Here is a 16,737-nt window from a genome sequence, read left to right on the forward strand (position 1 = left end):
GGGATTCGAAAGTGTAAAAGGTTTGTGGAATCAAAAGTTTCATTATTTGCTCCAAATTCAACAATTTTAGTGATGATAATGGAATTTTCATGATTAGATTATGTGTTTTTTTACATGAGATTGTTCATGATTGAAATCTAGAATGGTCCAAAAGAGACAGAAAGAAAAGAGAAAAGTGATGAATCAGATCGTAGCCTTAAAATTTTGATGCCATGGTAGAATACAAGAAAAGAAATGTTGTAAAAATTTCTTGTATATTTCTGATCATTCTTTTTTACTTGTACAAGAATACCCATCCCATGCGTAGACACCTCCTATTAATACTAGCTATCATGAAACAAATTTTACAAAATATAAAAAAGATAAATACTTTTAATACTTATTATTATTCTCTTCTTGTGTTTGTACATTCCAAAAGGTGCCAAGGTAAATATCAACACCTGTTTACAGAGGTAAGAAAACGAAAAGCTATGATTCAATCCACCATATCACAAACGAGCGGTGATAATGAATGAGCACGTAAGACTCCTTCCTTTTCTGTGTCGTCTTCTTCAAGTCGGTTTGATTTTTTGATGCCATCATAAATATGTACACACACCACGATCTACACTTTATATATATATTTTATTAATTAGTTGGCTAAGTGCTTAGAGTCGTAATTATCCCAATAAGTATCAGCCAAATCACTATATATGCTGTAACTCACCAAAACAACCAAACATTTACCTAAAAACTCAAAAATGTTTCGATAGCAATAGACACAGCTTTTGAAATTCTAGAAAGGAGGTACCCCTAATCCAGGACTTGTGATGTAAACTAAAAAAAGAATAAAAAGAAATTACGCAACCCATAAAACGTAAAAAGAAAAAAAAAATTGCAAAAGGGATATATCCCTACTAAAGTACAATACGCTGTTTTGCAAATTTCCCAGAATTAAACTCTATTTAAGAATTTGTTTCCTCCAATTTAAGGCTAATGTGCAGCTAATATAAAATTGACATAGATCATCACTGGTTCGAGCCATTTCCTGATCTGTACGGTCATCATTGCGCAGATAGTAAGATATGATGCTACAACAACATGCCCAGCAGATCCATAAGCAGGGTCTGGAAATGGTGGAATATATGCATACTTTGCCCTTACCTAGTGAAGTAGAGACTTTCCGTTAAGACCCTCGACACAAGAAAGATTGTAAGATAGGATCTAAAAATAAGTTGCTTTAGCAATGCATTACAGAACCAGGAAATTTTTATAACATACAGCCCCTCTTGAACCATTTTCTTGCACCTGTGACAGTTGCATTCACAATCACATTTCTCCTTAAATTTTTACAATCAAAATCTGATCCTCATCGTCTTGGGGAAGAGGCACAGCAAAAAATTCATGGGATAAAATATCAATGTTACAACTAATGTTAAGAGGGCAATACAACTACCTGTGAAACACGAAAACAAGTAAAAACTCCAAATCCCTAATCTGCTACAGACGGATGGATGACTTCTACATCTCAGCGCGATCCCAGTTGATTGTCTTATCGTCGAACTCAAATTCCGTTTGAAGTCTGTTGCGTGCCAGCTTACTCATCATCGCGAGACCTGAAAAGTGGAAATCCAAGAAGCAGAAATATAATATATATTTGATCAACAAATTATTACAACATGAGAACTGTCTCCTTGACAACACTGCTTCCTTAACGGGGGTGATCCCACCTTCAGAGGCGGATCCAGTCTAAATTAATGGGTTCTACCTTGCACTAAACAAATTGTACTCTTAATATTATGGCTTCAATTTTAACATTTGTCGAGATTTTAATAGGTTTTTAGATATATATAGTACTCTGTGATGAAAGTTCAAATGAACCCACGGACAAAAGGTTACAACTGCCTCTGCACATCTTACACCGGTATTGACAAACATCCCCTAATATGTCTCCACTTTAAGAAACAAAACAATTGGAGGCCAAGTAGAGGCTTCAAAGACCACACAAAGGCATGCTCAGACAGAATTGTAAGTGTTGGCAATGATCCAGATACTGGATGCCTAAACCAAAAAAAATAAACCGAGTGGTGGGAAATAGTTAGAATCCTCCCCCTCATAACCAAAGGTCTTAGGTTCGGTCACTGGAAATAGGAAACTCCTAGTTGGGAGCACTCTACCTCCTCTCTAGTGAGCCCTTACCTGACGTGGATCCAGATTAGTTAATTCACTAGATTTCAAATACCTGATGGCTAAAGCAAAAAAGAAAAGTTGGTGGCAAAGAAAAGTGGGTGTGAAGTGGAACATTTTATCCATGTACATCCTATTCCTTTGTTAGGGGCACATGTGTGCCTAAATCTTGTTCATCAATATAGAGACTATAATGGTGCAATGGTTCTCAGAAGATGGATGACTATGAAACCAATTATTTTGTTAATGACTGCTAATTTGCAGCAACTTTACCTTCAATCATCTTGTACAATGAAGACCACCATCTGTCCCTAGAAACCTGGTACTGATCTAGGGTCTCTTCAATGTCTTTGTCGTGTTTACCCTCTAATACTCCCTGCAGAGTGATTACGGCATTCTTTGTTTTCTTCAGAATATTATCCTCATCCTCAATTTCTAACTGCACGAGATCATTTTGTGATGACGTAAGTGTAACAGCTAGTGCAAACTGTGCAGCAGCAGCCCAACGTGTAGAGGCAAGCCACCTCCTTTGCCCATCTAGTTGTTTGTCCCTCGCTACACTGTTGCCCTCTTCCCCTCCAAAGACCAAGCTTCGTAAGTATTGAGCATTAGCAGCTCCTGTACTCTGAACCATCCTAGAAAAAGCACTTCCCTCCTTTTGTAACAATACTTCGGGAGTATCATATTCAAGTAACTGAAAAGAGAAACACAAGTAAATTGAAATAACCCACAATTTTTTTAAAAAAAATGACCAAAAACGATGTAACTCCTCTTTAGTATATTTAAAATCCACAGGAGGATCCTCAAATGTGCAATCCGGCCTGACCCGCTATCACGGCGATTGACATGACTAGGGCTAAAGCGAGCACTTTACCTGACCAGACTCAAGCAGAAGAATTCTGTCACAGTCAATGATAGTGTTCAAACGGTGAGCAATGATGAGCATGGTGCATGACTTAAATTCTTCACGTATGGTTTTCTGAATTAGAGCATCAGTTCTAACATCAACAGCAGCAGTTGCTTCATCAAGAACAAGAATCTTTGACCGGCGAAGCAATGCTCTAGCCAAACTTAAAAGCTGTCTTTGGCCAACACTGAAATTTTCTCCGGCTTCTGAGACCTTGATACATCAAAATAGTTTTTTGTTAGCTATAGCTGAAATTTGTTTGACAAGGATACTAGAGATAGAAAAGTTATAAGAATAAAAGTAACGAAATTCACTTTTTTTCTTAAATTTAAACTAATACAAAGGCTAGAGCCTCTAAGCCATCCAGTTAATTCAAGCAGTCACAATCAGTTCTTTATGCACCAAGCTACTTTGACCAAAAATAGGTGCATATGGTTTTATTTCTAGCAAAAACAACAACTACTTGAAACAATATAACTTTCGTTTTTCCTCTTTGCTAAGTAATAGCCCCTTCGCTAGGGCCTTTGGGTTGGTGGTAGTGAATTCGAGTTTTCGGACGAAGGAGGAACACCTTATTACCTTCCATAGTTCGGTTGGAAGACCCAAATAGACTTTTTGCTCCTTAGGAAGGGTGATAGAGCACTATACAAAGATTGTAAGGTCATAACTAGCAAAAATCTATCAGCCCAGCACAAGGGCTGAAAGAAGAGGAGTGTGGAGGATCGGCCCAAAATTAAGTGGGGGTAGCTTGACTTTGGCCAGTGCTCTGGAGATGGAGGAGAAGTTGACGACTATGGGGGCTTGGGTGAGAGGGAACGTAGATAGTATATGGGAGACAACTGCAAGTGTGTGGTCTATTAAACTAAACACTACTTACATATTATCAATGAGGAACTCATAATTATATTAGAAGTAATTTGTGAATAATGCGCAAGAGAAACATTGAAACTCACATACATCTACTTCTAGATTTCACTAACAAATAAAATATCATACTTGGTGATCTTTCATTGCACCAGAAAGTAGGAACGAGTCTTTACTGTCAAATATAGGGGATTTTGCAAAACGAAAAAAAAAAAGGAAGAAACTCAGGAGGTGCATTATATTCACAGTAGTTTGGTGTCTTTGAATGAACTGGTAAACTTTTCAAGACAACTTGCTTATGGCTTGATAATGCGGTGACAGTAACATTTCTCTCATTTATGTCCTGTAGAGCCATAGGCTTATCTTGCGATATACCTTTGACAGATTTTCAACCAGGTTGGAAGGTAGATCTTCAAATGTAATACACCATCAATTTTCTTTCTTTGAATGAAATGATGCATTTCGCCTTCTGTACTCTTTCTTCTCGTTAATAATCTCTTCTCATTTAAAAATATCCCCATAGTAATGAATTTGAGTCAGAAATCAGAAAACTGGTTGAAGTAAAATGAGTTTTCTGCATAGAATACAAACTATCAATTGTAGCAAACTTATAAGTAAAGCAACAAGAACAAACCTCAGCATCAAGACCCAAAGAGTTCCTCCTGATAACATCCTTTAGGTGCGCCCGTTCTAGAGACTCCCAAAGGTCAGCATCATTGTGCTCATTGAATGGATCAAGGTTAAATCTCACGGTCCCTGACAAAAAACATGAGGATTATTGAGATAAAAACTGCTTAATGGTAGGTTGGTAGGTTGTTAATCAATTCAGACCAACACCAAAAATGAGGAACATATTTAATTTAAAATAAAATGCAGACCAACTCAAGGAATTTAATAGTAGCATATGTTCCTATATTTATACTGTAGCATTCACCCATTCAAACTTCTTAAAGACTGTCCTGGAGATTTTCATTTAATATTATCTGTTAACTGTCCAAAGGAGCCAAGGAAATAACGAGTAAAACAGAAGCTACAATTGACTGTTACGAAAATAACAGATCCTGCCACCCAAGGCCCATCCAAGGTACTAAACACTTCTACAAAATTATTCAACACACAAAAATATATGAGTAGCCGCGGTCTTTTTAGTTTCGAAATTATAAATTTCCCTTAAATGATCATCTGCACTATAAAGCAAAAGACCGGTAAAAGAGCAGGCTGATTAGTCAGCAAAAATCAGAAAAAGAGAACTCTAGAAATGTGTGGTATATTAAGCAGATAAGAGAGTGCCAAGTGGTATATTATCAGCAGCTCTTTGCAAAATTCTCGTAGGAGGAAGAACAAGAGGAGCAGGGGATCTGATGGAGATCTCAATCTCTTTCTTCTTTTCTATATTTTACCAGTAAGCCATTTCTTAGAATTTAAGCAAGAGTTTATGTGAGAAATATCAAAGACGTTTGACGGGAAGACTCATTTTAGAAAAAGATCAACAGTAAACGTGCATAGTAGCAAAAATCTTATTAGGTTTGTAGTGCACTTTACCCCTCATCAAAAGAGAGATTCCTATCAACAGTAATCTTATTTTGGCAGGATTTTCACACCCTGCTCTCAGCTACAGAAAAGAACAATCAGACATAATCTAAGTCCATCGCAGTATACAAAGTAATTGCCAAGCCCAATGATCAATCCTCATTAGCCTCAAAGTTCAAACTTATCCACTAACAAAAATATTTGACAATGTCCAAGGACTATGTGGATCAAGATACATCATAAGTCAAATGGGCAACAGAGAGAATGCGGAAGGTTGACAAAATACTTCCTAAAAGTCACTAGCATCTTACTCTACAGACATCTGTCCACATTTCAGTAACAAGTGTGTTCAGCACAATAGCTGAATCATACATGTGCATGATTATCTTGAGGCAACTCGATTTGAACTACAGAGATAATAACATCTATAAAGAAAAACCTTCCTCCCCAAAAAATTGGAGACAGAAAACAAATTCCAATAATACCTGAGAACAAAACTGGTGCTTGCGGTATAATACCAAGAACCTTCCGGAGATCTGTAAGTCCAAACTTTGAAACATCACAATCATCAATTAAGATCCTTCCTCTCTCAGGTTCCACAAGTCGGAACAAAGCATTAAACATGCTAGATTTTCCAGCTCCAGTTCTGCCAACTACTCCAACTTTGTCACTCGGAGAAATTGTGAAGGATATACCATGCAGAACAGGAGGAAGTTCGGGCCTGTAACGTAAGACAACATTCTCAAATCGAATGGATCCTGCTGAAGGCCATCCAGGAGGAGGACGACTGCCCTCAATTATGGATGGACCTTCTGATGGTAACTCGATATACGTTCCAACTCGCTCGACAGCATTCAAGCTATTCTCAGCCAAACTTGCAAGTCTCAGTACAGCAGTTAGTAGGCTAGTGATATTTAGGGCATAACTGAGAAGCAAACCCATTGTTGAGGCAAAGGCCTGCTGGTTTTCTGCCCTTCCATTCTGCACCACAGCAAATGTTGCAGTAAGCCAGATCATTACACCCCCTACAGTCTCCAGACGGATCGCAAGCCATCGATTTCCACTCATGTTCACAAGTGTAAACCTGATATTGTTATCCACCGACTTCCCATTGATGTTGGCCATTCGATCATAAGCTTTATATGCACGAATAGTTGCAAGACCATTTAGCGCTTCACCAAATTGTGCATAAACCGGGGACCTAGAGATGGAATCCAAGCGCTTCACCTCACGAGCAGTGCTCTGCAAGTTACAGGTTGTTTTGACCGAATAATAAGTAGAACTAAAATAGGAAAGGGACAAACATAAAAGAGCAAAAGGGAGGCTTAATTGAAGTTAATCCATCCACCAAATGCAATCACCTGGACACAAGTTAAGGTGACATTTCCATTTTCATAAACCAAGATTATTTTCAATCTACGCCACTAGAGGACTCGAACATGGCACGTAACATGACCAGTACATGTCAGGGGACAGCTTGTTTCAAATAATATGTGCAAGAAAATTAAACAATGGACAAAGTATGTATGATGCATCCTGAAGAATGACAATAGCTTTATTTTTTTCCAGGAAGAGGTGGACCACTTGACCTCATGCTTAGGTCTCAATAAAATGAGTGCACCCGAACATATTGCATACATGATCTAAAAACAGTACAAATTATATCTCAGAAACATGAAATATTTTTTTTTAAAAAAAGATTAATAGTTCTCCACATACCTGATAATATAAATAGGCTCCGTAAAAAAGGACCAACAATGGCATTATTGCCCATAAAGACATGGTACTCACTATACCAATTAGGACAAATGTTGAGATGAGCTGAAACACCTGGCCCAGGAACATGCTTACAAAGGGTGCTACATTTCTATCTATGTCCCCTAGATCCTTGGCAAACCTATTGATAATCCTCCCAAGTGGATTTGTGTGAAAGAAGACCATTGGAGCTCTTAAAATAGAACCAAGCATTGCATCGTGCAACCTCTTGGCGGCATAAAGACTTGATGTGATCAGCCAAAATGAATTCATTAGAGTTACCATAACCTGACAAGCACATAATATAGACAATCTTTAGAAATTTCCATTTTTCCCCATCAGATAATGAGTTCTACTGCCTTATTCAGCATACAAGGATATCAATATCTTGAATCAGTAGGGACTAGGTAGCAAACAGAAACAAACAAGAGCTAAGTTCTAAAGGTTACATACTTGACCAAGAGATAAAAGTGAATAAATCAGATTGTAGAAACCAGCACTATATCTCGTCGAACTGCTTTGGTCAGTCCAAAAACTTAACCATGTGCTACTCCCAACACGGAGAGCTTCTATCAGGAAATAGCACACAAATAGAATAATAACCACCCAAGAACCTCCCAAAGCATTTTTGTACCTGCAACATGAATTGAAAACAACCTAAATCAGAACACAAACGCACGTGATAATAATAGGCTTGGCATTTCAGTTAAGGGAATGCTCAAATTCCTAGTTTCCCGCCATGATCAGAATGTTAAAAGGAGAAAACTGCATCAGCTAAAGGAAATCAAAATAGAAAAACACAAGCAGACACACTTAGTATCTCAATTTAGACTACAACTTTCCAAGAGCATTCTCTCTTTCTGCAAAAGAAGCTATTCATCCTACAGAAAGAGGAGGAAGGAAAAAATAGAGGCTGCAAACCCGTGTACAACAACAACAACAACAAACCCAGTATATTCCCACCTAGTGGGGTCTGGGGAGGGTAGAATGTCTAGGGAGGGTAGAATGTACGCAGTCCATACCACTACCTCTAAAGAAGTAGAGAGGCTGTTTCCGATAGACCCCCGGCTCAAGACACAGGACAATATACAAAAATATTCAAAGCATGAAACATGATAAAACTAACATAGATACAACATCCACAAAAGTAATGTACAATACCAAACAAAAGACACCAAAACCCTCCTAATTACGGACTACGATTCATCCACCCACCTTATCCCTGTATCCTAGTGTTTTTCCTCCAAACCTTCCTATCCAAGGTCATGTCCTCAGTGAGACGTAACTGCTCCATGTCACGTCTAATCACTTCTCTCCAGTATTTCTTCGGTCTACCCCTACCCCGCTTGAAACCATCTAACGCTAGTCTCTCACACCTACGAACTGGGGCATCCGTGCCCCTCCTCATCACATGACCAAACCATCTCAACCTCACTTCCCGCATTTTTTCCTCCACCGATACCACTCCCACCTTCTCCCGAAAAATCTCATTCCTAACCCTGTCAACCCTTGTAAGACCACACATCCAACGCAACATCCTCATTTCCGCCACCTTCAACTTTTGGGTATGGGAAGTCTTAACTGGCCAACACTCCGCTCCGTACAACATAGCCGGCCGGACTACAACTCTATAGAATTTTCCTTTAAGCTTGGGAGGCACCTTCTTATCGCATAAAATCCCCGAAGCGAGCCTCCATTTCATCCAACCTGCCCCAATACGGTGCGAGATATCCTCATCTATCTCTCCATTTCCCTGGGTCTACGATCCAAGATACTTAAAACTATCCCTCTTGCAAACTGTCTGAGAGTCCAACTTCACCACCACCTCCTTCTCTTGCCTCGAGTCACTAAACTTGCACTTCAAATACTCCGTCTTGATCCTACTCAATCTGAAACCTTTAGACTCCCGAGTTTGTCTCCAAACCTCCAGCTTATCATTAACACCTTGTCGCGACTCATCAATCAAAACTACATCATATGCAAAAAGCATACACCAAGGCACCTCGCCTTGTAAACTCCGCATCAGCACATCCATCACCACAGCAAATAAGAACGGACTAAGAGCTGATCCCTGATGCAACCCTGTCAAGACCGGAAAGTGCAGAGAATCTCCTCGCACCGTCCTTACTCGAATCTTCGCCCCCTCATACATATCCTTAATCGCTCTAATGTATGCCACAGGAACCCCCCTTGCCTCCAAGCATTTCCAAAGAACCTCCCTAGGAACCTTGTCATATGCCTTTTCCAAGTCAATAAACACCATGTGAAGATCTCTCTTCCTCTCTCTATACTACTCTACCAATCTCCGCACAAGGATGCAAACCCGTGTATCTTTATTTAAACTAGAATGATTTGATATCAAACATTCAGTTAAGGTACAGTGTACCAAACTAAGGAAATTTTCTCCCCGCAAGGCAACTGGCATCTGAAGCATCAAAGTACTTGACTATTCTTCAAATATGTTTTCCTTGCTAATATAACAACTACAACAACAACAACATACCCAGTGTATTCCCACAAAGTGGGGTCTGGAAGTGTATGCAGTCCATACCACTACCTCACTACCTCAGAATGAAGTAGAGAGGTTGTTTCCGATAGACACCTGACTCAAGACTGTTAATATAACTACCGTATTGACTAAATATTGATCTCGACAAAAAGCAGGTCTCAACAGCTCCAGGTAAACTAGTTTTTCACGGAAAGATTGGATATGGTAATCATAGTTAAGCAAATTTATCAGTCAAGATAATAAATCTGAGAGATGCTTGCCTGCGAAAACATTTCTACAGGAGTGTCTTTGTATTGAATGGTGTTTAGCTACCTCACCACACAAACTAGAATTTCTCTCTCTCTCTTTCATGAAGAATGTGGGTTTTGCTAAGGTAGCAGGTTAGCAATGCACCCATATTTTAATTTCCTTAAATGTCCCTAATAGTAAATGAAGAATATGTTCATGTAAGGGACCTTTTATCTTTACACCATCTATACCCAATTTTCTCACTGTTCTTCCCCCGTGTTTCAATTTTATTCCTTCTACCAGATTCAGTTTAACACCAAGGTTTCTTCCGTCGCAAATTGGTGCTTTTCTCCGTATAACCCAATAATGAAGGCTTTCACAATTCAATACTGAAAGATTAAATAAATTATGAAGTCAGAAATAAAATTTTTGAGATCAAGAAAAACCAACATTAACCCGTCCACAGCGTCCATTAGACTTCTGAGAAAAACTCCCTCTAGGATTTGGTTTAGAGATAATTCCCATTGGATGTGGGTTTATTTTTAGGTTGGTGTTCGTGGAGCTTCCATGGAGAGTTAAAGACAATACAGAGTTATATTTTCAAGAAAAAGAATGCCCTTGAATTGCAAAAGTATCAATTTAATAGCTGGAAGAGTATCAATTAAATAAAAACATGATAAGAGTCCATCAAAAAGAAAACTAAAGTTAATGAATTAAAAATCTGTAAAGAAAGAGTTTATCTGTAAAGAAAGAGTTTATGTGAACCAAAGGAAAGAAAAATTGGATATTCAAAAGTAGGGATGAGGTTGAAAAGACAAAGAAGCCCCTTTAGCTAACATGTTAGCTACACACTTTTAGGGACATTTAAGGAAATTAACAAATGGGCAGATTGGTAGTCAACTACCTTCATATAGTAGGTCAGCGAAACACTAACGTGCACACACACACACACACACACACATATATATATATACACAAAAACAAATATTTATGTAGAAAACTTAACAGGTTGCTTAAACTTTAGCCAGATCATTGTATGGATCGTACCTCATTAGAACATTCCAGCTCACCACACCAGTTTCCCGTTCCTCTTGCTTGATAAGAACAGATTTTCCTTCTTTTTTATCTTTTCCAACTTCTTTAGCTACTCCATTGGCCTCACCATTAACAACAGGTTTTGAAGATTTATCATTGCCATCGTTTTCCTTTTCTTCGGTGTACTCTTCCATTTTCCCCGCATTTTCCATCAGTTTCTGAAATAGCACCCCATTATTTGAGAGATATTCAAAGGTTCCTTCCTCTTTAACCATACCATCATGCACCAGTATGATTTTGTCTACTTGTGAAAGGAAGTGTAGCTGGTTTGTGACTAAAACTCTGGTTTTTCCTTTCAGTTCTTCCCTGATGCACCTTTCAAAAACCTGGTAATAATACATTACAACAAGTGTTTATACAAAAGGATTCAGTTGCCACAAAATTATGCAAGTCGAAGCAATTCAGCAACATACTGCATCAGGAAAATGTAACAAAACTAAAAAGTGAAAGAAACTTGGTTTGTCCCTGATGCTTTCATCAAAGTAAAATGGTTACCTGGCGGCCCACATCAGCATCCAAAGCACTTAAAGGGTCGTCAAATATGCAAACATCAGAATTGGAATAAACAGCCCTAGCCATGGAAACTCGTTGCTTCTGCCCTCCACTAATATTGACACCCCGTTCACCAATTTCAGTGAGATCACCACCCTAGAACAAAGGCAATTAAAGATTGAGCTACACACTAAAGAAAGATTTTCCTTATCGAAAGAATAAAAACATAAAAAGATTCTAAAGAAGACTAGCTATCTAAAATATATTGATTAGATAACTTTTGCAGGTATCCTTACTGGAAGCAATTCAAGGTCATGCCGTAACGCAGTCACATCGATGGCCCTATTATACCTTGCAGCGTCAATTGCCGAACCGAATAGTATATTTTCACGTACCTGTAGAACATAGCTATGCACTTCATGTGATGCATGATATCAAATTTAATCAAAAGCAGCTACCAGATAAACCCTAATGCTTATGTATTACGTTTAAACAGTGTTACTTACTGTTGCATTAAAAATCCATGAAACTTGTGGTACATAAGCAACTGTTCCTCTTATGACAACCACTGAATCAGAAAAAGAAGGAAGCTCTCCAAGCATTGCCGAGATAAGTGATGTCTTTCCTTCTCCAGTGCCTCCAACAATAGCTACTAAACTACCAATTGGGATATCCAAATTGATATTTGACAATGTTGGTTTTTCTGCCTGCACATTGCAAGACAACAGTTGAGTTTCCAGCTACCATATGCCTTGCAAACAATTGACAAGTCCACTAATTTCCAAATTCAGCAACTGCCTTGACAATTAAACAGGAAGAATGTATTGAAGAGCTACCTTCTTGATATAAAAGTGGATCGGTTTTTTTATTATTATTTCATTATGTTTTCTTTTTCTTTTCTTCACAAGTATAGTTTTTGTATTGATATAGATACAAGTACAAGATAACTATAGAAAAATCATAAAAGGAACTAGGAAACTCAATCAAATAAAGCTGCTCAACATGTGTGTCGGTCAGACAGCTTGTGATTGAGTTCTAAACCATAAGATGCACAGCAGTTTATGCAAAATAAATCAGCACTGTTAAGTATCCCACATCGGAAAAGGGATGGGTAATTGGTCTCCTTATATGGACTTGGACAATCCTCCCCTCATGAGCTAACTTTTGAGGTTGAGTTAGGCCCAAGATCCATTCTTTACATGGTATCAGAGACAGGCCCATCCCCAAATCTTTGTTCACCCATGTTGAGCCCCCGCATTATATTATCCACGCTCTAGTTAACGAGGCCTAGACATGCGGGGGAGTGTTAAATATCCCACATCGAAAAAGGGATGGATAATTGGTCTCCTTATATGGACTAGGACAATTCTCCCCACATGAGCTAGCTTTTGAGGTTGAGTTAGGCCCAAGATCCATTCTCTACAAGCACAACAATTGCCGTGGAAGATTACAGAATGTTCTTCAAGCCAAAATTACAACTTAGAGCACTCCCAAGGGATCATGATAGTTATTCCTGAACCAACAAATTACAAGAATAGACTCCTCAAAGCAGCTGCAAATATGTATTGTTCCTTGATTCAGGAATACTCTCCACCATTTATCTCCAGCAGAAAGGTACTTTTGGACACATAGGAGTAAGAGACATTATTGTGTCTATCTACTACATCAATTAAGTGAGTAGACCATCTTCGGCCTTTGTGACTGTACAAGGTCAAACATTTAACCATCAATAAATTATATACCATGGAGATTTTTGGGAGAAAATTAGCAGGTTCAACAAGTGAAGCCAAATGAAAAGTTCCAGGTACAAAAGAGAGGGCAGCTAAAATGATTAATAAATTACAAAACAAGTCATTTGAAGACCAACCTTACAATCAAATGGTGACAAATAGAATATTGAAACAGTGTTATCAAAAGCAAGAAAGCTCAAAAAAGCTCTAAAGTCCGTTGGAGCTTTAAGCGCAAAATGCGAACAACGCGTGGGCTTTAATGAAAAAGGCGCAAAGGGAGAAAAGGCAAATATATATGTTTAGGCCAAGATTAACAATTGTAATCATGAATAACAAATATATTAACAAAGAAATTGAAAATATTTACGATTAAGTGTGTGAGAAATATAATAGAAAAATATTATTGAATTGTTGTAACTACATTATTACACTGATACCCTATTTAAAGATACTACATTCCAATTCTTTTCCAAATGGGACACTACATTACAATCACTTTTCAAGTAGGATTCTATATATTATTTCTATTCCTACTCCAATTCTAACACTCCCCCTCAAACTGGTGCATACAAGTCATATGTACCAAGCCTGTCACAGATGTAATTAATACGAGGACCGATGATAGACGTGATGACGATGGTTGCAAGTTGATCTCTTTACTTTACAAATTTTATAATATTATCTCCTGAGAGTATCTTTTCTCCAACAAAGTGACAATCAATCTCAATGTGCTCAATCCTCTCATAATGAACTTGGGCAATCGGTGATGAGACTCTTTTGCCCATCTCATGACAAAGTGATGTTTGATTTTCTGACCTTTTCAGTTCTCAGTAAGGGAGTAAGGGAATCATAGGACTAAACCGTAATCAGTGATGCACGTTTGGAGAAATTGTCCTGAACCATTGAAAACATCAGAAGGGGTCAGAATGATCTCACCAAAAAACCGACAAAGGTCGCGATCAAAGTTTCGGTGATCTAAATCCAAAACAAAAATAATGAAAAGGCTTGCAAGAACAAGACGAACCTATTAGAAAAAGAATTTCTTGGAAAACAGTTTGGAACAAGCCTAGAATAACCAGAGATGTATTGAAGTCGTCAGATAATCCGATTTGATAGCTGAAAAGTGGTCAAAATTTGAGAAAATTATATGGGTAAGGTCGGAATGATGGCGCCACCCTACTAGAAAAGAGAAATTATATGGTTAGGGTTGGAACGATGGCACGACCCAATTAGAAAAGAGAAATAGCTGAACTTTTCATACCAGGCTGGAGGAGACTCTTTTAGACCATAAAATTATAAGGATAGGGTCAGAATGATGGCTTGACCCTATACAAATCAGATTCGAGGAATCACCGAAAAGACATGCAACTATGTAAATCAGATCTGAGGTGTCACCGGAAACACACATGATGCTATGCAACTCAGATATGAGAAAGTAGTCCGGAAAGATGCACAATATTATGCAAATTAGATATGAGAAAGTAGTCACCAAAAAAATGCATAGTTCTACACAAATCAAATATGAGAAGGTAGTCACCAAAAAGATGCACCGTGATTTGCAAATCAAATATGATAGCAGTCACCGAAAAGATGCATGGTGTTGCACAAACCAGATATGAGAAAGTAGACACCAAAAAAAATACACAGTGGCCCAACTTGTGCTAATATAATCATTGGCCAAACGGGCGGCATATATGGGTTAGCCATCCGCCGGCAGCGGAAGCTCTTTGATTCTATACCAAAATCTTGATAGAGGCTCTAATACCATGTGAGAGATGTTAGAGAAAATTATTATTGAATTGTTGTAGCTATATTATTACAGTGGAACCCTATTTATAGATACTACATTTCAATCCTTTTACAAATAGGATACTACATTACAATCTCTTTCCAAGTAGAACTCTATAAGCTATTCTTATTCCTACTCCAATTCTAACAAAGAGAAACATCTATTGTTGAGTGTCGCCTCTTCACAAGACGCTCATTGGCAAGGAAAAGTATGTATTAGATAATTGACATTGACACTGAAGCGCACATTAAGCGAGGCAAAGCGCTTGACACATTTTGAGCCTTGCTTTAGGGATTAATCGTGTCTTTGATAACACAGCCGAGAAAGAGAACCAAGTTCTTTAGCTTCTCTGTTTATAAATAATGAGAACACTCAAAATAGAAATTCCTAAAGACAAAAATGAAAATAAGAGCATGACAATCTTCTACGAAATGAAATAGACATAAGAGAACTGAAAGACCAGTATGGTGGATTCGTAGATTGCCAAAGAACCTCATAGAGATTACCATCGTAGAACTACAAATCCCATCATTTTAGGACAAAATACTCCTAGGCCTTTTGGTGTAACTTATTCATTCCACTAGCCTCATCTTTCTTTGTCAAAAGATTATGTAACAAAACGTACAGAAGCGTAACAGATGTGAGATGAGACAGAACTAAAATCCGCCATTCAAACTATTAGAATTGGAAAGGAATAGGATTGTAGATAATCTCTCAGTTTGATCAATTTTTGACTTATTAAGGAATTATTCATTGGCAAAATACTCTTCTGGACCCCTGTACTATGTTAGTTTTGTAAGTTAGACACTTTTACTTACATGTTTGTCAACTGGACCCTTGAACCCATTAAAAAATAATATTTTGCACCTTTTGACCATTGACCTTGCCTATGTGGCATTGAAATGATGACTAGGACAAAGAGAGTGTAGTCACTCGCCTGGGGGTGCGAGTGGAGGTCAATTTTTGGCCAATTTTATATTAAAATAATTAAAAAAAAATATTACAATTAAAAAAAAAATTAAAAAAGGGTCCTTTTTCCCTCCATCTTTTTTAATTTAAAAATATTTTTAAAAATTTAAAAATAATTTAAAAATATTTTTAAAAATTTTAAAAAATAAAAATATTTTTTTCCCTCCCCACCCCCACACCCTACCCAGCCACGTCCCACCCACCCCCAGCCCCTTCCAGCCCCCTACCCCACCCCCACCCCCATCCCACCCCACCCCCACCCCCCAGCCCCCACACCCCTTCCATCCCCATCCCTACCCCCACACCCCACCCCAATACTATTCCAGCCCCCCCCCCCACACCTTCACTTTTTATTTTTTATTTTAATTTTTCCTCAATTCAATTCTTTTCATTTTTTTTTTTAATTAAAATTAAAATTTGAAATCTTTTTATTTTTTTGGGATTAAAATTTAAATTTGAATTGAAAGTGAGTGATGGTGAATATTGAAAAAAATTAGTGAATTTCGCTTGAAAAAAATTAAACTTTTTGTGAATTTGTTAAAGATATTCAAATTTAAAAATCGAAAATTTATTATGTTTGTATATATGAATTTATAGTTAAAAATTTAAATTAGTTAGAAAAGAATTTTAATTATTTGAAATGAATTTGATGTTTAATTTGTGAGCAAAAACAAAAACATGATTATTCAAATTTTTCTACAAT

At 37.7% G+C, this 16,737-nt stretch overlaps 1 protein-coding gene and 1 long non-coding RNA gene across 8 annotated transcripts in view; both read right to left on the bottom strand.

Moving 5' to 3' along the window:
- Nucleotides 1-702: 702 nt before the first annotated feature.
- Nucleotides 703-16,737, bottom strand: part of LOC107848140 (ABC transporter C family member 2) — a 44,341-nt gene continuing 28,306 nt past the window's right edge. For 4 of the 7 annotated variants that reach the window (XM_016692829.2, XM_016692837.2, XM_016692862.2 and 1 more), the window contains 11 exons: nt 12,053-12,253; nt 11,843-11,941; nt 11,550-11,702; nt 11,007-11,380; nt 7,676-7,856; nt 7,187-7,510; nt 5,953-6,709; nt 4,572-4,693; nt 3,041-3,286; nt 2,440-2,860; nt 1,205-1,595 (listed from right to left, as the gene is read on the bottom strand). In XM_016692829.2, the coding sequence (XP_016548315.2) occupies nt 1,501-1,595; nt 2,440-2,860; nt 3,041-3,286; nt 4,572-4,693; nt 5,953-6,709; nt 7,187-7,510; nt 7,676-7,856; nt 11,007-11,380; nt 11,550-11,702; nt 11,843-11,941; nt 12,053-12,253 (2,973 nt within the window). In that variant the 3' untranslated portion in view covers nt 1,205-1,500. Of the gene's footprint in view, nt 1,144-1,204; nt 1,596-2,439; nt 2,861-3,040; nt 3,287-4,312; nt 4,435-4,571; nt 4,694-5,952; nt 6,710-7,186; nt 7,511-7,675; nt 7,857-11,006; nt 11,381-11,549; nt 11,703-11,842; nt 11,942-12,052; nt 12,254-16,737 lie in introns of those variants that run through there. The other 3 variants (XR_001667840.2, XR_001667841.2, XM_016692858.2) reach the window with 3 other exon arrangements.
- LOC124889264 lies at nt 13,644-15,951 on the bottom strand. The gene is made up of 2 exons (XR_007048105.1): nt 14,301-15,951; nt 13,644-14,170 (listed from the first exon to the last, which is right to left on the bottom strand). It is a non-coding gene; the product is annotated as an uncharacterized LOC124889264 (long non-coding RNA).

This window comes from Capsicum annuum, chromosome 1, assembly GCF_002878395.1.
Source record: "Capsicum annuum cultivar UCD-10X-F1 chromosome 1, UCD10Xv1.1, whole genome shotgun sequence".
In the NCBI taxonomy this organism is placed as follows: Eukaryota; Viridiplantae; Streptophyta; class Magnoliopsida; order Solanales; family Solanaceae; genus Capsicum; species Capsicum annuum.